Source organism: Papio anubis, chromosome 2 (genome assembly GCF_008728515.1).
Source record: "Papio anubis isolate 15944 chromosome 2, Panubis1.0, whole genome shotgun sequence".
In the NCBI taxonomy this organism is placed as follows: Eukaryota; Metazoa; Chordata; class Mammalia; order Primates; family Cercopithecidae; genus Papio; species Papio anubis.
This window is the reverse complement of record NC_044977.1, coordinates 13,164,858-13,187,396: the sequence shown is the minus strand read 5'-3', so window position 1 is coordinate 13,187,396 and position 22,539 is coordinate 13,164,858. Positions and strand designations below refer to the sequence as shown.

Sequence of the window (22,539 nt, the reverse complement as noted above, 5' to 3'; positions counted from 1 at the left end):
TGAAGCTTTATTTGCTGAACTGGTTTTGATTCCATCCACCCCTCCACATGCATTCGTCCAGACATTCAAAGGGGGAAGCATTTTAGCATTTTTTGGCTGACACTCTTAAAACTTTCCTGGATAAAATATTTTCTTCTGGGAAACAATTAGAAGTGTGTAAACTTGAGAAACAAAGAAATGCAGCCCCCCCCAACCCCAACCCCATTTTAAGTGTGCGGGGTTTTTAGGGATTTAATAAAAATTGATTAACCAGACGTTTTATGTGATAAATGTCTTTCTTTTAAGCAAATGATTTATATATTAACATTGGCTTTAAAACCTTTTCTCTACTTCTCCAGTTTTCTAATCAACTTTTGAAATTTTCACTTGCAAAAACTTTTTTCTTTGTAAACGACAACCCTCCCCTCTCCCCTCTTTTTTTTTTTTTTTTTTTTTTTTTTTTACAAAGGAAGCTGGTAGGAGGCAAACTAAAACTTGCTGACTTTCAGACTTTTCCTGGAGAAAACCTCCTGCCAGGTTCCAAGAACTACCTGATACCAAGCAGCTGGGAACAGACTTAATGAAATCAAGCAAGTGGTGCACGTGTATCCACACCCTGAACACGTTGAGGGATGTCTTCCTAGGGGGATTGATTTGTGACTTGGAAGACTTCGCATTTTATAAATGTCACAATATTGCTTTTACTAATATTTCTAAAGTTGTTACAGAAGAGTTAGCTAAGGTTTCCAAATTTTTGAGAAGTAAATTTCTAATCCTGGTTTTCTGTATACCTGGATGAATAATATAATGAATGTTTCACACTGCTGGTCAATCCTTTATTTAAAAAATCTGTGGAAAGCTACTTTTGTACTTGGTAAAAGCCCTTTATTGACCCTCCCTGATGAGAAAATCCAGATCTCTGAAAACACAACCCGAAAGGAGACACCTGCATCTGTTCTTCTAAATCTTCTCTCAAACAGGACTTAAAGGAACAAGGTTTATTAAATATTTTAAAGAAAAAGTGTGCAGGTTAAAAAAATAAACAAATTTGAGGATCTTGACAGAAAATTACTTGTAAAACTGAATGTTCTTCAAGAAATACACGTTTCCCCTTCTATCTAGTATTTATGCCAAACAGAATCATTGAAAAAAATGATTCAAATAAAAAGTAGCCCAGATCACAGATTTTTTTTTTTTAGTAAACGTCTATAAAAGCTTATCGAGTTTGATGATTTGAGGAAAGTTTTATTAATACTTTCCTGAAGGTCTTATGACTTGGAAAGTGTAACTCTCAGGAACGCTTCTTTTTTTTTCCATTTGTGTTGAAATTGGTAAATCAAATATATTGTGGTAATATATTTTGCCTTTAAAAATCCTTTGCAAAAGTAACTATTTGATATTTAAATATTACATGTATTTTATTTCACAAAAATTTTAAATTTCTGAAAGGATTTTAACATTATAAAGAAAGTTATTGTGAAAAAAGCATTACAAATGTTGGACCCTTGAAGAACACACCAAAATTTGAATGCTAAATGTAGGCAATACATAAAGAATGTTACTAAATCATTTATTTTATAATAAACGTATTAAGAGCAATGTGAGATTACTAAGTTGTTAATATAACCAAGGAGCCAGCCATAATTAAATTCAAGAACTGAAAAACTTTACCTAAAACTTCCTAAACCTACTAAAAAGTGTTAAAAATAACTAAGATCTGATTCTGTACAATATTTTGTTTTAAAATTTTATATTAGTTTAAAGTGTTTTTCATTATAGCTGCCAATTTCTAGTGTTTCATGGAAAGACAACTTTATATAAAATACAACCATGATCTAACACGTGGCAATGGTGTTTTATTACATGTAGTTTCCCTTTTATAGGTCCAGTCACTTCTGAGTTAGTAGTATATCCAACTAACTTTTAACCTTAAAATAGACAAAAAAAAAAAAAAAAAAAAAATCCTATCAACTACGGTAACAATAATAAAAAATATAAAATTAAAAATATTGATTGTTACAGGTGAAACTTTTGTATTGATAAATCTATTGTTATTACTAGAAGATGTAATATCTAAAAGAGTTTATAATTGCTCATTTATGACAAGGACTGGAATAGTGTGATTATGAAACATAAAAATTAGGAGATTGAGGTATCTGAGTGAACACTTTCACCACTCAAATTATTATCATCAGTACTAGTCTTTACAACAATATAGATTCAGAATGAATTAATTTCATGATAGATTTTGAGAGGTTACAAAAAGTTTCTTTAGGACATTCAAAATATTATCCTAGCAATTCAGATTGTCAGTAAAAGCTTAAACAAATTTGCTGATAATCCTGTTAATGACCTAGGTCAAGTGTTAACTGTTGTGGGTTATAAAATAGTGAAATTAAGGTTTCTACTACCTTCAGGCAAATAGCACAGTTAACCATGGAGGCAGGGGGGATGTAGGGGTGAGCTATTAGGAGAGCTATTAAATTACAAAAATGTATAATGCATTCGATTATTTAGTCTAGCATGATGAAATGCTATTAAAAGCAAATGTAAACCCTCTTCCAAACCAAAAAAACTTATAAAGATGATATGATAGCTTAGTTCTCTATTAATGTTTTAATCACAGTGTGTTCTTATTTGAGGAAAAGTGTTTATATATGAAAAGTGATGCCAATTTATAGTAATTTTTAAAAATGAAAAAAATTGATTATTTTCTCCAACATTTGCCTAATACTCAAAGGGAGGCTTATAATATTCATATGCAAGTTTTACTTTTAAGTTTTAAACAATCACATAGTTTCCTCTAGTATTTAGAATATTTATATTTAGGGAAATGCATTTCATAGAAATAGTGTCTTAGCTACTCAAAAAAGTCTTTAAAAAAAACTAGTATATAAATATGAATATTTAATTTTCTTCACTTTTATTTTGGATACTTTATTTTCAATTTAAAGAGCTTTCTAGATAAATGGTAATCCAATTTATGAACTCTTTTGGATAGAAAAAACGATTTAGTGTATTATGTACTGATGAATTAACAGTGCATTGTACTCCAGACTGCCATAAATGTATAAAAGTGTTTAAAGGAAGTACTTTTACCAATTCTGAAAGGGTTGAAGTAACCATAGTTGATAATTTTATTTTATATCCAGTTTTAACTTTGTTCCAATTTTATTTCTGTTAATCATCCCTCTGGTATGGAAACTAGGAGCAAGTATATGAACTTTTAAAATAATACATAGTGTAGCAATCATACTTTGCTATGAAAAACAGCTGATTTCCCATTAAAAGTCTTTTCTTAAGCCGTGTAAACAGAGAGATCTGATAAGAATTTAATAAAGTTTTTATAAAGCTCTGTTTAAGTATATAGGTCAATTGCTGAGTCAAATGATCAATGGAATTATGAATATCTGTTATCATTGATGAGTCTCCATTATCACCTGGAGTCATTTTCTTGAAAGCATATAGGAAAGGTATTTGTAAATATATTAATAGAAGGAAAATTCAGATTAAACATTTTCTAAGTTATTTTTCTTATCAGGGACCCATGGCATTTCAATATTGAGAGTTAATGATTAAATCTCAAATTTAAAAACAAATCACACAACTGCAAATGTCCTAGCAATTAAGTCAATGGCCTGGTTTTGTTCTCTTGGTTCTCTTATGCCTAACTTCATAATAGATCGAAGAATATATTCTAGTAAATATGTTCCAATAAATTTCTCGTACATTTTTTACAGTGTTGAAATATTTCAATCATAGTATTTTAAATACAGTCTAGTATTTCATATTTCAAATTTAAAAAATTATATCAGAAAACTACATTAATATTATTTTAAAATCACTCCTCTCATATATACATTTTCAAAAGAATTGCTTTTTATTTAAATTACATTGTTAGAAAAATTGCATGGAAATCTGGGCACATACTTGGCATTTTCATTTTTCATGTTATTCAACTCAACTGAGAGCCAAGTTATGGATTAATATTTAAAATCTCACTCAAGTATTACCTAAGTTAAATCATCTTAAATTTGTTTTAAAGCTTCCCTTCATCATCACAGGAAGGAAAAGAGACACTATCCACAGGACACAATCTGGAAAGAATAGTCCCATGAACGATGGATAAACTTTTATCCAAGCAAATTAAATGTAATTATGTCAGCTTTCTGAATATATTTACCTTTCTATATACATATTGTTAATGTGTACCTGTCTGTATAATTATGCACATTATATCCCCAATCACATATGAGGTGAGGCTTAAAAGCAATTTGCATTTGATTAACTCTGTATCATTAAATTAATACTGATTAATTTTACGTAAGTGTGAAATAGTTTGGTGTCTTTTTTTTTTCCCTTGTAGTTTACTTAAAGGTTACGTTTTCCACAAAAATACTGACTAATTACTACATTCTTGTGCATAATTAATTCAGTAATATCCATTATCTACATAGTTCATAAACATTCTATCTGGAAAATATAATTTATCATGGCAATGTGGGAATTTTAACACTATTTTTCTAGTGATTGTCAATATTTTAATATCTGTGAAGAACAAAAATTTTTAAAACATTAATTTTAATTTATTGATATGTTACCTATTATACATGTTACCCGTTATACAAATGAATACTCTTACCTTTCATTCAGGAAGAATGATTGACTCTTACTTTCCAATAAACATTTTAATTTGGGTTGTAAAAGAAAAAGTCGTTTGTGGGTAAGATCATTTTCTTGATTCTTACAATTTTAGAATTTTTATTTTCTTATTTAGAAAAAAGATTCAGAAAATTTAATGAAATCTGCCAAATTGATAAAGGCAGTCAGTAAGGAAGGAGATAAATGACTGCTCTATTAGCAGTGAAAGTAGGTCACCGGGTATGAGGCAGTTTTTACATTTAATAAAAAACTTTCTAAATGTTTTGTTTTTACTTGTGTTTTTAAAATTAAGGTACACTGTACAATATACAACAGTATTGGCTTGACAATATATTTTCTAAGGAGTGATTTATATAACATGACGTTTGCACATCAGTTGCTCAGTATTGTTAACTTGCAAAATAAATTGCTAAATGTTATTGTTATAAGTTCAAAATCACTGAGAGGAAATTAATGTTGTAAGAGTGGCTTTAAACTAATCAATTATATAGAGAAGTTTGTTTTAAGAGTTAGTGACTGCATTCACAAGTCATTAGGAATAGATCACAAAAGGTATATAGGAGAAAGAAAATGTATGTATTAGGTACACAATCTTATAGAACACATTGGTGTCCTTAACATTAGATTTGCACTTTAACCCATTGAAAAGGAATTAATGCTCATTATGAGGATAATAAATAACACAACGTCAAGGAAATGCCATTTGCTGCATATGAACATTCTCTCTTAATCTACTATTCAGTTATTTACTATATCTTCCCAGGAGCTATTCACTATTCATTAAATACATTCTCCTATTTGTATACAAGCCTTTAAACAAAGAGAATCCAACCTAAGCTTATTGTAATTCCTGCAAATATTACTTATGTTAATGTGGCATATGCTGCTCATTAGAACCTGTACCGCAGTGCAAACCATTGCCTGGCGGGACACACACAACTTCAACACAGCCCTTGCAACATAAACACACACACGCACCTCCGCTTCGACAAACTGATTTCCCTTTAGTCCATTCATAAATGCTATGATCCCAAGTAGGAACAACCTGTCATTACCTTTAAACATACTAAAGAGTCTAGGAAAGGAAGGCTGAATTTTCTTTCAAACTTCTCGGAGTACCACATGGTCATAATTAGAAAATAAAATACTGCCTTGGCTATTTGGCAATTAACATAACTGGGTTGCAACGCTGGAGGATTTTCTTTCTTTCTTTCTGTTCAAATTGGCAAACAAGGTAATTGCTCGAATTGGTATCAAATTAAAAACACATTTTCAAGGTTTAGACCATCTAAAATTATCTTCTGAAGTGTTTTAGAAGAGAGTTGGAAAAAAAAAAAAAAGGCACATCTTTCGTTCACTAAGAGCAAACCGCTCTATTCGGAGGCACCTTCCCGACGCGCAAGGCTTCGGTGAGAACGTGCTTTGGAGAGCGTGAGCCCGCGGGGCAGGGCTCCGCGCTTCGCGGTACCTGGCTTACCTTCATTGGAAGGCTGCGGAATCAGTTCCCCGAAGCAGTTGAGAAAAGAGCAGCTGAGGAGGAGGAGGATGGAGAGGTGACAATCCATGTTGCTGGTGCAGAGGGCAGTGAGAGGAGCATATCTCCATGAAGCATGCCACTGATGTGAGGGGGAGCGCTCTGATTGCTGGAGAAGTTACCATGCTCCGCTCGCAGGCTGATGTCAAGTTTGACACTGGAGATAAGGAGGAGTCTGGCTGCCTTTCCGCGAACCCCGCTCGGGGACTTCCCTGGGTCCTAGTGCCGTCCTCAGCGGGCGCTAAAGCGGAGCGGGATGGCACGCTGCTGGCTCTGCAGCCCAGAGCTGCCCAGGAAGGAGACTGAGTGGGAGTGGGGGCGTCGCCCATGGGACAGGAAACACAGAAGTTGTGATGAGTCTGCGATGCTGAGAAAAATGCACCCTCTTTTGTGCTCCATGAAAAGTAGCTATTTTATTGTTTGCTATCCATGCTCTGTTTAACTCACCGAAGAAATCAGAGGCTTGATAGGAGTGTCCTATGGCAGTGTGAGTGCACAAGGAACTGAAATGCGAGAGAAACGTGTGTTATTTAAAGAATAGCAGTCTTTCGTTAAAAAGTCAATTGTGTTTGTATAATTGAAAAAAAGAATGATTATAGTTATTCCTTTACTGTGTTCAATGTGATCATAACTCTCTGTGAGTTCTTTGTGGTTCAGAAAGACACTAATACACAGCCTGGATCAGATGGTCTCTGTATTTCTACACCCAGTGGTATCGTGGTTTTTTAGGAGATCTGGCACAGTGATTTCCAGGGCGCATAGAGCATACTTCGTTGTTGTTGTTTTTTTAAACAGGGAAGTAACCTTTATCATCTTAGGGACATGAGCAAGTCCAGCCCCAGCCTGAGGTCCACATTCTTTCCTCATTCTGTGCTGTAAAAGTAATACAGATCAAACCTAAATTTCTTAACAATACATATCTCACTCCCTCACCGTCTCACATTAGGATCTCTGGGTTCTGCGAGAGAAACAATGCATAATTCACAGTTGCTCCATTCAACTTTCAACCACTGATAATCTGGTAATATTGGGATATTCTTATTCTTTAACATTCCAAATCCCAAAGGCTAAATAATAATGTCCTTGTACTTTCTCACTTACTTCACTCCATGATTATCAAGGGTCTCTGTTACTTCCAATCCCACTGCTGAACAACCTATTGCAATCTATTTCAGCCAAATAATTTTGTAATTTATATTTTAATAACTAGTATCACTTATCTTTAAAACAATCTCCCAGAAAATGGTTACTCGGATATCCTTCCACCCATCTATCTCTTCTTATACTGAAAAGAAAACAAGATTATTATAGTCCTCTCACAACTTCAGAAAATAAAGGTATGTTGACCATCTTAAGATCAGTGATCAGTTTTAGAGTTCTTGGTAATGAAATTTAAACAAAAGTTTGAAAAGGCCTTGCTAATAATATATTCAGTTCACAAACATGATGTTTTTAATTAGAGAATACTATGTTCACTTAAATTTAAGACAATGCTGCCAGATAACAGTTTGATGACTGAGGTGGGGAAGTGGGATGGATAGAAGCAGCCAGGGGAAAAGAGAGACCCCTCTCACTTTTCTGTGTGTGCCATGTTACTTTGTGTCTCTAACTTCTTTCCACATTGTGTCACCAGAGGCTGTGCAATCCTCAAGTGCAAAGTCTGTCAGAATTGAAAATAATAACAGATACTGCCCAGAGAACTTAGATAGTGGTGACTCTGGTGTTTTTTCAAAGTTCCAGCACAACACTTACATTGTTCCAAAGTTAGATACACATTTTCTGAAACTTGAAAGCAACTAAAATATTATTTGGAATTGACAATTTGAAAACATTTCGGAGAACCTGCCAATGCGCTGACATGCACATACATTGGCCCCCTCATGCCATTTCTCTTCTCACACTTGAAAACTTAAAAACTACTTGTCACTGGGAAAAAAGGCATTCATGTTTGCAGAAAGCTACAGGAGTGGCAAAATGAGTACAAAGCAATACCTGGCCTGAAAAATAGAATATAAATGATATAGAATCTTTAAATTGTCAACTCTCGAGTGAAAAGTAAAATGTTTCCATTATGTGGGCATCATTCTGGATAGATGGGGAAAAAGGAGTGATGCCAACAAGCAGAGAAGAGCAATCGATTTGGCTATAGCAGGAGTGGAAAGGATGAGGTGGGGGCAGCAGATTCAGGGAAGCCCTTATTAAGAAAGTGGTAACTGAGCTGCAGCTTGAAGAATGGGTAGGAGTTCACTAGTGAGAAAATGGTTCAGAAGGCACTGCAGGCAGGCAAGGCCAGAGAGTGTCCAACTGAGCCAAAAAAGAAAGCAACTGGCACATATGGAATGTACAGTATGTTAGAGTATTTGTGGTGGCTAAAAGGCCAGGATAGGAGGAGGTATGGATTGGAGACAAAATGTAGGGAAATATTCTTCAAAGAACAGGTTGAAAACTGCAGAGATTTTGATGCCACATGTCAATGATTTTACAATATATTTTAGACTAAAGAGAGACATCAAAAACATTTCAGCAAGTAGTAAATTGATCATGTCTCAGTCTGGGGACAAAATTTTACTGATAGCATAAAACAGGATGTCTCCACCTGGGTGCAATGCTTATTAAGAAGTGACACCTTCTTGCCACCACAGACTTACTGCATCTAAAGGTTGGAACCCAGGAATCTGCAATTTCACAAGCTTCTCAGGTAATCCTTGGGGTCCCGGGAGAACCACTGCTCAATGTGAAAGAGGGAATATTAGAGGTAGACCAGTTAGACTTCCAGCTATTTTTCAAGGAGGACTAAAGTGATAAGGAACTGAACTAGGATCTCTCAGAAAGAAGAAAGATAAAAGGGAAAACGAGAAGACCATTTTAGGTTAAACAAACAATACTCCCCCAAGGAAAACTGGATTTAGTACATAACTCAAGTTAGGAGTTAAAGAATAGTTCCCTAGGGGAGATGGCAACTGAGAGGAAACTAAAAAGGGGCATTTTAAAGAAAAGTGAAAAACAAGATTTCTGGAGGAAATGACAAATGCCTCTATTATTAGAGTGTCGATTTCGAAATGGTGTCAGCGGGTATGGGAAAGAGGAGACCCCAGCTAGGAGGGAGCAGGGTCATGAAGAGCTGTATGAGCTGCTCTAAAAAGCTTGGACAGGGGTGCTGAGGGGCAAGGCAGAAATACTTCAATTTGCATTTTAGAAAGATCAGTTAGACATGTTTAAGAAAGGAGGGAAAAATGAAAGTGAAAACCCCAATGAGAAGCCAAAAGACAAATTAGGAGCCCTTTGCAGTAAGATGGCCAATATCTCATAGAGGTTACCAGTGGGGCTCTTGATTCAGCGCAATCTAGGTCACTGACCTGGCTCTGTCACTGACCTGGCTCTGTCACTCTTAGTGAAATCCAGATAATAACAGATCCTATCTCATCAGAATGTTGTAAGGATTATATCAGATTTGGGATGGTACAGATACAGTGTTAGCCTAGTGGTTGAGTTATTAAAAGCATTCAATGCTGTTTTTTAAAAAAATCTTGATCCAAAAGGGAGATCTAGAGAGTGTGACACTGAGCAGGAACAGTAGAACTGAAACCAGGCGCATATAAGTGGGAGAACTGGCAACACTTCATAATAGATTGATTATGACAAATTAGGCAGATGGTAGTGCCTAGAAAGCCTTTCAATTCCTGACTCAAAGGAGGAGTTAGTGAAGAGTAAGAGAGGTTTGAGGAGAGAAAACAGACATGGAATGTAAAGGTTTCTGTTTTACATATGTCTAGTTGGAAAGACCTGAGGCAAAGCCAAGGGTAAATGAAATACTAGGAGAAAAGGACCTAAATGGAGTTATTTCTTTGGAAATCATTAGTATATGAAAATAGGCTGGGAGTGGAGGCTCAGCCCTATAATCCCAGCACTTTGGGAGGCTGAGACTGGTGGATTGTTTGAGTCCACGAGTTCAAGACCAGCCTGAGCAACATGGAAAAACCCTACCTCTACAAAATCTAGCCAGGCATGGTAGCACATGCCTGGAGTCCCAGCTACTGGGGTGGCTGAGGTGGTAGGATCTCTTTAGCGCTGGAGGCAGAGGTTGCAGTGAGCCAAGATCGCACCACTGCACCCCAGCCTGGGTGGCAGAGCATTGGTAGGAAGATCAGTTGATTGGCCAGGGATGAAGCCCTAGCATACACCTATATTTAAAAGGCAGGTAGAAATAAATAGTAAAGGACTAGAAAAAATAGCTTATTAGATCTCAAGCTTGTTAAAATTTTGAAAAATAATTCATTCTTAACTGTGGTGCATGCAAAAAAAAAAAAAAAATCCAAAAAGATGACTGAAAAGTCACAATTGAATTTGACGACATTCTGGATCAGGCCTTCTCTGAATCTGCTGCCCTTACCTCTATCCTTCCCACTCCCATTGCAGCTAAATTTATTGTTCTCCTCTGTTAACATCCCTCTTCTTCACATCGATCCAGAATGGTGCTCAGGTTAGAGAAACTCTTTACTTACTGTTTGATGTATCTTAATCTGGAGAGCCTACTGTTTCAAGATCTTATGTTGTTCACATTAATTCCCAGGCTCGGTTTTGCTTTGCGCTCATTTTGACGCTCTTGTAAGTTTCCTTCAAACATGAATGCCTCTTTCTGCAGGGAAGATTTTGATGGCTTTGGTGATGCTTTTGGTGCAGTAATGGAACTACAAGTTCAATTAAGATAAAGGAGGAAATGGTAAGTGAGGATATAGAAATAGTACATATTCTATGCTTTCAAGAAGGTAAGCTTAGAAGAAAAGCCTGGAAAAGAGGAAAGTGAGATCCAATAAGAGTATTATAAAATAGAAGAGGCTGATATGTTTCCTTCTGTGCTTAGCTGAGCAGTGATGCAATTAATTGACAAGAAATACGGTGGTTCAAATTTGCGAAGTAGAGAAAAACGGGAAAAATATCAATTTTTTTTTTTTTTGTTTACAACCTGTTGAGATCTAAGTGCAATTAATAAAGTCAGTAGTTTGATATCAAATAAGAAACCCAGAAGGTCATAAACTGCACGTTAGGAAATTGTTGGTAAATGATAGTTTAATCCACGAGAGTAAATGTAGTTGCCCAGAAAGACTATGGACAATGAGGGAAAAAGAGAACCCAGAATGCAATTCAGATTATTATTATTATTTTAAGACAGTCTCTCTCTGTCACCTAGGATGGAGGGCAGTGGCATGATCCTGGCTCACTGCAGCCTTTACCTCCTGGGCTCAAGTGTTCCCTTCACCTCAGCCTCCCTAACTGGGACAACAGGAGTGTGCCGGCTTGCCTAGTTAACTTTTGTATTTTTTGTAGAGGTAGGGTTTTGCAATTTTGTCCAAGCTGGTCTCAAACTCTTGGGCTCAAGCAATCCACAACCCTCGGCCTCCCAAAGTGCTGGGATTCCAGGCGTGAGCCATCGCAACTAACCTCGATTTAGATTAAACAGACTATCCAAAAGGCAGAAAGAAACTGAATAATTATCTCAATAAATTGAATAGGAGTAAATATTGTAAAAGAAGGTAAAGAGAATGAGTCAGAAAGGACAACAGAGATGAAAATTTCGAGAAGGGGACAATCAACCGAAACAGAGGTAAAGTTTGATCAAGACTAAAAACAGTCTTTCTAGTAAGTGGAAAGACCATAAGATTGGGAATTCCCTCCCAGAAAATTATGTTTAGAGCTGCAAAATATTTTAGAACCTATCATTTTATAGTTAGAGAAAGAGTCAAACATTAGTGACATCGTTATGTTCACAGGGTCAAAGGCAACAATAGAGAAAGTATCAAAAAAAGTTATTAAAAAAGTAGAAAAAATACCAATGGGAAACCCTACAGGAAATCTTTGGTGCCTAAGTATTTGAAGGTGAATAGAAAAATGGAATAATCTCAGAATCTAAGAAAGCTTCTTGAAGGACAATGATTTTTTAGTACAATTACTAAATTTTGGCTTTGAAAATAGTCACAGCAGATTGCACAAATTAATTTGCTGTATTTTAACTGATATCCACTGAATTAATATGTTTTAAACATGCAAGTTTATGCAATCAGTATAAAAATTAGCATGCCCAAATTAATTGAAAAATGCTAATTATAAATTAGAAAGATTTAACCCAATTGTTATAAAGCTGTCCAAAAAAGGCAAAAATAAATAAATAAATAAATAAAATAAAAAATAAAGACATCAATATGAGTTGCTGGTTAGGATAAACCAATGTTATTTAAAACATACTCTTACATTCAATTTTATAATTACTTCTGAAACATTTTTCCATTTTTAAAACAAATTTTACTACTATCACTACTTCCTACTCTTCTGTTTCTCTTGCCAAAAGACAGTCAAAACAAGCCAAGAGTTCATCTTAACATCTAAGGAAAACATCCCAAGGCTCTGAGCAAACTCTGAGGAAGAGCATATGGGGCTTGAGATGGTGAGGAGTGAAGGGAACGTTTTGGATGAGATAGGACTTAGATTGTAGTCCTTTTAAAATCCATTTTTGAGAAATAATTATGAATATACATACATATGTACATTCATCGTACACACACATATGAAATATTGTATTCATCAACAAGAAAGACCATACACTATCCAATAGTATTTTCTTAGAGCAGGGTATGGTAAAATGCAGAATTTTATTTAGGAAATCTTGAGCAGGGCCTGAGATTCTGCATTTCCAACAAGCTCCGAGGTCTGATGTCTGCTGCAAATGGCGACACTTTGCAGCAAAGTTCTAAAATACATCGGTTGATTTGGAAAATTAGTGTAAATATGTACAATATATTCAAATACAAACATTAAAATATTAAAACATCAGATTTGGTAAAAAAAAAAAAAAAAAAAAAAAAGGAATACATGGCTCAATCAATTCAAACTCATCTCTCAGTAAACTTCAAGACTAACCTGCAGCTCCAGTCAACTATTTAGATAACACTACCTCATTCTAAATCTCTTTCTTCTTTAAGGTGTGTGGTCAAGACTACACCATATTTCCTGTAGACTCTTATTTCACCTTTATCTAAATCACTCTTATAAGCATGTCATTATTTACTCATCTGCATTGTTAGTTAACTGTTTCAAGTGCATGAATTTCCTTCTCAGTATTTTAAGTTCTTTCACAACAAAATAAATTACCTAACATAATCTGGAAAAGTGAAAACATTATTCAGCACAAGAGTGTAAAATAATCTACTTCATTTTGTTTCAGACATGTTAAATGGATGATAATATAGTGGGAGGATAATTTCTTGAGATATATATTAAAAGTCCAAATTTCAGCTATCCAGGAAGATATATAGGGCTTAACATATGAGAATACCACTGTTAAATCCATGATTTAATATAAAATGAATTTTGTGTTTGCAAATATTAAGAAATTTATCTAAAGATGAAAAGCTAATGTCCTTTTATCAATTAATTTTAAATATAAAATGACATTTTCATTCCTTAATGTATTGTTATATAGTTCAGAAAAACAAGTAATAGCAATATGGCCTATTGATTGAAGGGAATTTTTAAAAGGATATCATAGCAGATGCTATCTTTATGGCTCAGATGAAAGTAAGAGGACATCCAAAATAGTTTTCTACATAAAGCAAAAGGTGATAAAGGATTATTAAATGCTCTGTAGAAATATATTTTGAGAACATGTGACTTCAATTTTGTTTCTGAACTATCTAACAAGCTTGAACATAAAATAGAATTACTCAATACAGAAAAATTAACTGATTATGTACTTTTCTAACCAAAGTCATCAATTCAGCGGGGAACTGGAAAAATAATCCATATTAAGTCATAGAGATCTTATATTCAACAATGTCAAACATTTGTGATTTTTCACGGATGCTCTGGTTTCCACAAGTGTCCAAATAACCTCACCTGCTTTTCCAATTTGTCTCCTAGACTATGCTGTGGGTCAGTGATCCCTATTATGTCACATCAATACAGTGGTTAAATAATGATAAATAATTTAAAGTGTGTCAGGTAGTCCACATCTTAATGTCAATCATCTTTATCCATGCAATATTTCCCCAGTTAAATGGAAGCTGTTTCCATTTCCAACTCTGGGTTTTTTACTATCCAAATATGTTTTTTTTACACACAAAATTGCAGGTTTTACAGAGATGACTGAAACTCAGAATTAACTCAGTTTGAAAAATAAATCAAAGTAAGGGAGATTGCACCTAAAATGCTTAAAAATAATTACAAATATAGTGATACAGTTTTCTAGAAAAATGAGTATGCCTTCCTTCAATTTTTAATTATGGCAATGAATGATTCAAAATTTTCATTTTATATTCTTATTTAAGATGCATTTATCTTGCAATTTCTATGATTTAATTAATTTAAGCATCTCAAATATTCAGTAATTTTTTTTTGAAACATATGCACAAGTAAAGCCTCAACTAAAAACTTGGACGTTTTTCAATTCACCTTAGAGTAAATAAGGTGAAATACATTTACAAGTCCACATGCAGGAAGCCTATCTGTTGGGTGGTGTCATCACATCTAAACAAATGAAGGAGGAGAGTCACATACCCGTCCTCACTTCCCTCGATTTCATGAAAGATTTTTTTATTGTCAAGTCGCAGGCATAGGGCACTGCTATAGGCCGGGCTCTCCACTAGAGGGCTCTAACGAGGCAGCAGTCACTGCTGCTGAAGATTCGGGTATTTAGATCTGCTTATTGAGGCAGATCATTGACAGAGGCCTTCACAGGAATAAGCACAATTTTATTTTTAGGTTCAGTTTAATTAATTTCCTGATTAGTAGTAATTAAGAAGGGTATGAATGCATATGTACATCTGTGAGTTTTAACTAATCACATAACCTCGTATTTACCTTATCTGGACTGTATGATTAGTTCTTTATAGCCCCGAGGAATCAAGAAATGGTGTCACATTGTCACATTTGATTTCTTGTTCAGATAAATCTACCCATTTCCACACTAAAGAGTGTTTAGATAAGTGACACTTTTTTTTTTTTAATCTTTCTTCTTTATATGCAGTGTTTCTTCATTGAATTTCCCCGTGAAAATGTTTCTGAAAATGACTGGAGTGTAAGATTTTTGTATACTCCAGATATTTCCTTAAAAAAACAGTGTTTCAGTAAAATTTACAGTAAAAGGTAAGGAAATATCTTAAAATAGACATTTAAAAAACAGGATCACTATAATGAACAGTTGTCTTAAGAAGTCCCTTTAGCATCTGTGGCAGATGTATTGTGGAAAGCAGATGTATTGTGGAAAGCAACAGCTATAGGAAAAACTGATTAATTTTTAGCACTTTTACGTAAAGCTATAAACTTCAAGGAAGATCAGGAGAAAAATGGATAGACCAAATATCCTACTCCTTTTTTGGAAGCAGCATACCTGACATTCCTGTGGAATGTGTCTTGCTCCCTTCAGTAAAAGTGACGTACCCTAGTGTGATTTGCAGAAAAGACATGATGCACTGTTTGAATAGTGCATACAAATCTTTGTAAGGATGATCTTCTTTGGAGAAGAACATGCCTAACATAGAAAAATAAATCTATTTGCTATATCTACTATAAAACTTGCAATCTTCTATTTTTAATATCCACCAGAAGCATAACTTCTACAACATCTAACAATGTTATTGTTTAACAATATTCTAAGTCAGTATTATATGTCATGGGTTGCTGGTTGTCCCTCATTTATGGAGTAATATGCCAGACTTAAGAAATACAACATCGTGTTATGATGAGAGCAGTAAAGGGCTGAATACTATTTTGTTAGAAATGTAAGGATAACTCGTGAATGCTAAGTAGCCTTACAGACCACCTGTGACCAAAGTCTGATTCTGCCAAAGAATGTCTTCATCTAAAACACTCTTGAATTAAGTGCCAGGGGAGCAGTGATTGTGTTCTGCTTTTTTCACTGTTGTATCCCCAGCACCTGGAACGGTGTCTGGCACATAGTAGGTCTGTAATCAATATTGGGTGATTGAGTGAAAATGTAATTATTATTTATGATAATATTTAAAGTTTTGTTTTTTATTATAATATTTTGTCTCCTTTTGGATTAATTTTATGCCAGATTTCAACACTCTACCTATTCACTTACTTCTTTAATTTTCCATTTCAAACAGTTTAACATAGCCCAGAAAATTAAGCATAATAAGTTAATCACATAGTAATGTGTTAATAATTATTCAATTATATTTCAATAAATTAATACATTCTTGCATTTTGATGAAAGATTAAACCGGAAATCGTATACTCTTCTTTAAAACATAGACAACTGGTTGACCAAACAATGTTAAGGGACTGTTTACACAAAATATTGACCCTAGAGAAAAATAGTCAAAAATTTATCCTCAAGGTAATCAGTAAATAAAAGACAAAACATTTATGTTGGTTGTTTTAATTTATTTAACAAACTTTGTGTTAACTTATTTATCATTCATAATAAATTGATTTTATATAAAGAAATTTAAAGAGTGAAGAAAGCAAAACAAAATTACAACTGAACAAATAATGTAAATTATTTTCAATGTGTAAGATTATTACATCTCTTTAGTTTTAGTTTTTGAAACTTACAATCCTTAAAAAACAATATTTTATTTTATGGATTTCTTTTCCCAAAACAGGAAGGAGGGCATTCTTATACTACTAAGCTTCCAGCAAATCAAATCACACAGACAGAGAGCCGTAGGCCTCATGCTTGCATAAATAATAAAGGAGTTAACTGTTATATATGAACATTTTAAATGGCTCCAGAAGTAATCATTATATGCAGACAAATTTCAATTTTTTGACTTCCTACACAAAAGCTATTCAATGGGGAAGGAATGAATAAAGGGACTACGGAGGTTTTTGAGGGCAGAGAAAATACTGCATGTTATAATGATAGCTGGGCATCATTATAAATGTGTCCAAACCCATAGAATATACCCTAATGTAAACTATGGACTTTGAGCGAAGTGATGTGTGGATGTAGGTTCATCAGTTGTAACAAGTGTACCCCTCTGTTGGGAGGTGCTGATAATGCAGGAGGCTATGTGTGTGTGAAGGCACGAGGTATACGGGAAATCTCTGTATTTTCCTCTTAATTTTGTGGTCAACCTCAAACTGCTCTGAAAAATAAAGTCTTTACTAAATAAACTGCTTAATCTCCACAAGTTTTCGTTTGTATTTTTAATTAATTGTGCCATATTTTAGGAGCATAAATATTCAACAGGGTAGCAATAGTTTTTTAAATGAAGAAAATAACTCAGTGTGCAGGAAAATGCGTGTAATATCTGATTTATAGAGAGAGCCTTGTTTGTAGCTGTGAGATTTAAAGTCCTCACGTGTCCTTAGGACAAGCACATAACAGGGAAAGATAGTGCCACACAGCTCACTTTATGTGGCTCTACCCATTCATGTGTCAGCTCATATCTATTATATAGTCTTTTATGAGTTTAGTTTGTTTTGCTCATTAACTTAAAGTTATCTGAATACCCTTTTACTGCCAATTGCATTTTGTCAGTCTTCAAGATTATAGGAAAGAATTTAGGAAAAAAAAAATGCATTATTTCTGAGGTAAAAAAGCAACCTAGCCCCTTCATCAACAAATTCACTTATTCAGGAATGTAAGAATCAACAGGGCTCTGGTTGAAGAAAATATTTGTAGTAGGGCTAAAAACAGAACTTAGCCTGTTTAACAGACAGCTTCTGAATATGAGAGAGGTTTCCCAACTTGGAAAAATGAGTCTTTATTCTCTTGTATGCCTCTATGCTTTAGGGGCGTTGCAGTCCAAAAACAAACAAACAAACAACAACAACAAAAAACAGTAAATGATGTTTCAGTAAGACCTACTACACTGGAGGAGTTCTTCGAAGAAATCTTAAGACTTGGAAATCTGGGAACATCTTTCACCAAGTTCTATTATAATAAAATAAATAGAAAAAAATTAAAATGGGAAAAGAAAAATGCTGATGTAAATTATGGTTGTAGAAGATTACTAATATCCCCTAAATTATCCTAACATTGAAAATAAATTCTAATAGGTATTTTTGCTCAATCATGAAGTCTCTAGAAAGCAATAAACTCTTGGATAAGTAGGGTAAATATAATTTTATGTGAAAGACACGATGATTCAATCTACCTGATCAAGATACCGCTTTCTATCACCTTACTCCATGTATGAGCATGCGATAACTATTTAGAAATTCATACATAATCTCATTATTAGTAATTTTTCAAGAGGTCTTCTTAAGAGCAATTTTTTTTTTAACTGAACTTGCTAACTTATGGAGAATCACAACTTTCTGTATTTTGGGAAGAAGGCTAATAATGTTGTAGATGTATTACTGCTTGCTAATGACTTCCAGAGAAAAGCTGGGCAGGGTAATTAAGCAAAAATTGGCAGCAGCTAGAACAAGAACTGACGACGAGAGTAACTGTTCAAGCTCAGAACATACAGAAGACACAGCCTCTTTAAAGCTATTTAGACAACAGGCCACAGTTAGAGATCAATAGATGCATTTTTTTAGTGATTTATATGGAGTAATTTTTCTAATCCTTTGTGATCTTGCATTTTTCTTCTATGCAAATAATGGGGGCAAATGAAAAGTATGTGAAAGTAAAAACCAATGGAATAACACGAAGTTTAGCAAATACTGACACTGCACTCCTTGATCGTTATCACCTTAGCATCTTTGACTTAAGCCACTTTCCTAAAAATGGTAATTTGGTTTTGAAGAACTACATTTTCTTTAAGAGGTTTTAAAATTTCAGAAATCTAATATTTTAAAATTAAAATTTAAAAAGTATGAATTAAAGGTAGAGATTAAAAGAATACACTGATTCTTAAAATATATTTGTTTGCTATTTGGAATTATATTATTAATTAATATCTCTTACTAGACATTTAAAAGCAGCTAACCTGGACCAAATATATATAACATAAAAAAATAAATTTGGAAAGTTGAAAGAGGGTCGAACCAGCATATCAGATACACGTCTTCAAAGATACTTCTACCAGAAAATGGAATTCTAAGATATTTCCATGGGGAAAACTGTAATTTACATATTCCACTTAACTATTTTTGTGGAAAGACCAGTGAATGGTAATTTCAAGTGAAGCCTTGCTTCAATCAGGGGGAAAAAAAATTACCTTACTAGCAAGATGTTAGATCATATATAATGGAATTAAATATCCAAGACCACCACTGTGTATATATAAAGACTTTATAATCCCTTTCTAAAATTATGTGTCTTATCAAAATCAACATTTAATTTTAGACTTGTGAAAACAATAAAACGTTAACAATAACTGCATTGGTTTCATCAGCTATAACTTGTCTGCAAAGTTCCATTGTTTAAAAAGATAACTAAAATACTATGAAGACATTGGTGTTTTATTTAGTAGAAGATACATACAATTGTCGTCATTGATCAGAACCCACAAGCTCACTCCAATCAGAGTAATTTCGTACAATGAATGGACTCCAAAGACATTTAAGAGCAACATGTTTGCTGAAGGGAATGATGAGAATCGCTTGAACGCAGTGATGGGAATGTCGATACCGAGATTTTAAGCAATATGTGAATACACACAAAAGCTCTTCAGATTATTGTGATTATTGTTCAATAGTGAATATCAAAGATAAATTATTATTTGTCATATTATAACATTATACCACTAGAAAGAAAAGATGGAGTAATGTAAAGTCTAAAGTGAAAAAGGATTTTTTTCTTTCTATTATATTTTATGGATCCAATTGATTTGAGTATATGGTTGCAGTGGTGAGAGTTAGGACATATATTTTAGATATGATTTCACAGTGATTGGAGTTATCTAATCTAATAGGAACTTTAAAAAGAGGGTTACATTTTAAATGTAAATATAAACCCTTAATCATCAAATGATAATTTAGTAATTTGGTGTTTCCCGTAATCCAGAAATTAAAAGATGTGCAATATATGGATTAAAAATTTACACTCACCCAGGCTTTTTGAGTGAAATAAAAACATAAAAGTTCATTTAAAATTAATTCATTATGGTCCCAAAGACTAATGAGACCTATGCTTTCATAAAAGTAACCAAGTTCTGATAATTATCTGTCTCATTTCTGTCCAAACTAGGTGTATGATCTTGAACCAAAGCCCCTGAGGTCCTAGTGTCTTAATCTTCAAAGTAAGTTTTTATGACCTATGACTTGTAAGGTCCTCTTTAACTCTAAAACATTTTTTATATAGAAAGGAAATGGAAAAACAAATTCCTTTTAAGGTACTACACCATCGTACTTATTTGAAGTGGAAAATTATATAATTGGTTTTAGTATCTCAACGATAGTATACTTAACTGGCCCTTTCAATGTACATGGCCATTATTATGTATTTTGCCTGTTTTTCCTCTTAAAACCACTTCAAATACTATCAACTTAGTAAGAGATGCCTAAGTTAACTGGTTGCCTACGACCCATCTGACTCCTAAGAAGCAATTCAGGCAGCTCATTAGAAAAGCTTCTTTAGAAGAAATAGGATACAGCTAAGTAATACTGAAATGGGACATAGAAATTCCCTGAGTATTCTCCAATCCTACTACCTTTCTCACTCAACATCTCACAAAAATAGTTTTAGAACAAAACACACATTTCTTTTATATATACAATATATAGAATTTTCCAAAATTAGAAAAAACTTCCTGAAAGAGATACCTTTTCTTTTTGTTTGTGGCTTTGCACATATAGATTGACAGTTTTGGTCTATCTAGACAAACCAACATCCATTAGCTATTCATTTTATCACATTTAAAACTATCTTACCAATATGTTAAAATCATTTTTATGACTATATCAACATTTAGTCCTGTGGACATATTATACTTTGACAATTTATTTATTTCCATTTTAAAAGTAGCCTTCATTTACTTATAATTTTCACATAACTGTGTCCATTTCAACTTTAAGTGACTTCAATTTTTGTAGATATGTACACCCGTAAAACCCCCACTACAATCAGGATGCAAAATGTTTCCATCGTGACGGGAAGTTTTCTTATGTCTGTGTACAATCCAGCTCTCGCTTATTGCTCAATCCCAGGTAACCACTGTTACCATCTGTGAGCTTGATTTTCCCAGACTTTTAGTTGAACAAAACCTTATAGCATGCATTATTGTGTATTTTTGCATGCAGAAACATGAATTTCAGATTCGTTCATGTTGTTGATACACATCAGGAGTTTGTTTCTTTTTGTTGCTGAGAAATGTTCCATTGTAGAAATACAATATATTTTTCACCTCTGAATGATATTTGACGTTTATTCTAGTTTTTGGCTTTTGTGAAAAAAATTTCTACAGAAATTCACATACAAGCATTTTTGTAAAAATTTTTTTTGTAAATATTTATTTTCATTCATGTTGAGTAAATACCAAGAAATGAAATGGCTGGAGCATACAGTAATTATATTAATGGTTCAGATATTGTTTTTAAATTTTGATTTTGTAACAGCAGTGTAGTACACAAAAGCCAGTTGTTCCAACCCTTGTCTATATTTGACCTTTTAATTTTAGCCATTCTATTGGTGAATAGCGGTTTCTCTTTATGGTTTTCATTTGCATTTTACCTGATTATTAATAGTGTTGTGCAATTTTTCATGTGCTGTTCATCATTTGTATATCTTTCTTTGTGATATCCTTTCAAATCTTTCACTTATTTTTAATTGGTTGTCTGCATATAATTGCATCAGAAAGATTGATTATATTTTCTGAATATAATTTTTTTTTGTCAGATAAATGTATTGGGAACATTTTCTTTCATCCTTTGGTTTACTTCTTTGTTGTTCTAATGTTGAATTTTAAGAAAAAAGTTTTTCATTTTGATAAAGTCCAGTTTACATATTTTTGCATATGTTGTGCTTTTGTGTCCTATCTAAGCAGTCTTTGTTTTAACGTGTCAAAACGTTTTTTTTTTTTTTTCCGGGTTTTTGAAATTCTAGTTTTTTCTGTTTAAGTATCTGATTAAAGCTAATTTTTATGTATGGTGTGAAGTAAAATGTTCACTTTTTTCCTAATATGGATATCCAGTTGTTCTAGCGCTACTTGTTGAAAAATCTTTACTCACTGAATTATCTTGAAATTGTTGTCAAAAACCAATAGAGCCTATAGGTATAGGTCTATTTCTGGATCTTCTAGTCTGTTTTACTGATCTATATGTCTATTCTTTCATGAACATCACTCTTTCTTACTAGAGATTTAGACAGAGTAAGTCTTAAGTACAGGTTGTCCTACAATTTTTTCTTTTTAAACATTCTTTTGGCTACTCTAGATTATTTGTCTTTTCATATACAATTTTGAATCCGAATGAAAATGTCTGTAAAAAGTTCGTAGTATTATTGGGATTGAAAT

General features: G+C 33.5%; 1 protein-coding gene across 3 annotated transcripts in view; it reads right to left on the bottom strand.

The window, feature by feature from the left end:
• The window catches only part of EPHA3 (EPH receptor A3), a 358,475-nt gene extending 350,809 nt beyond the window's left edge, over positions 1–7,666 (bottom strand). Inside the window, exon 1 of one of the 3 annotated variants that reach the window (XM_021933950.2) lies at positions 6,119–7,666. In XM_021933950.2, coding sequence (XP_021789642.1) covers positions 6,119–6,206 — 88 coding nt within the window. In that variant the 5' untranslated portion in view covers positions 6,207–7,666. The remainder of the gene's footprint in view (positions 1–6,118) is intronic. The other 2 variants (XM_009198517.4, XM_003893817.3) reach the window with 2 other exon arrangements.
• Between the last annotated feature and the right edge of the window lie 14,873 nt (positions 7,667–22,539).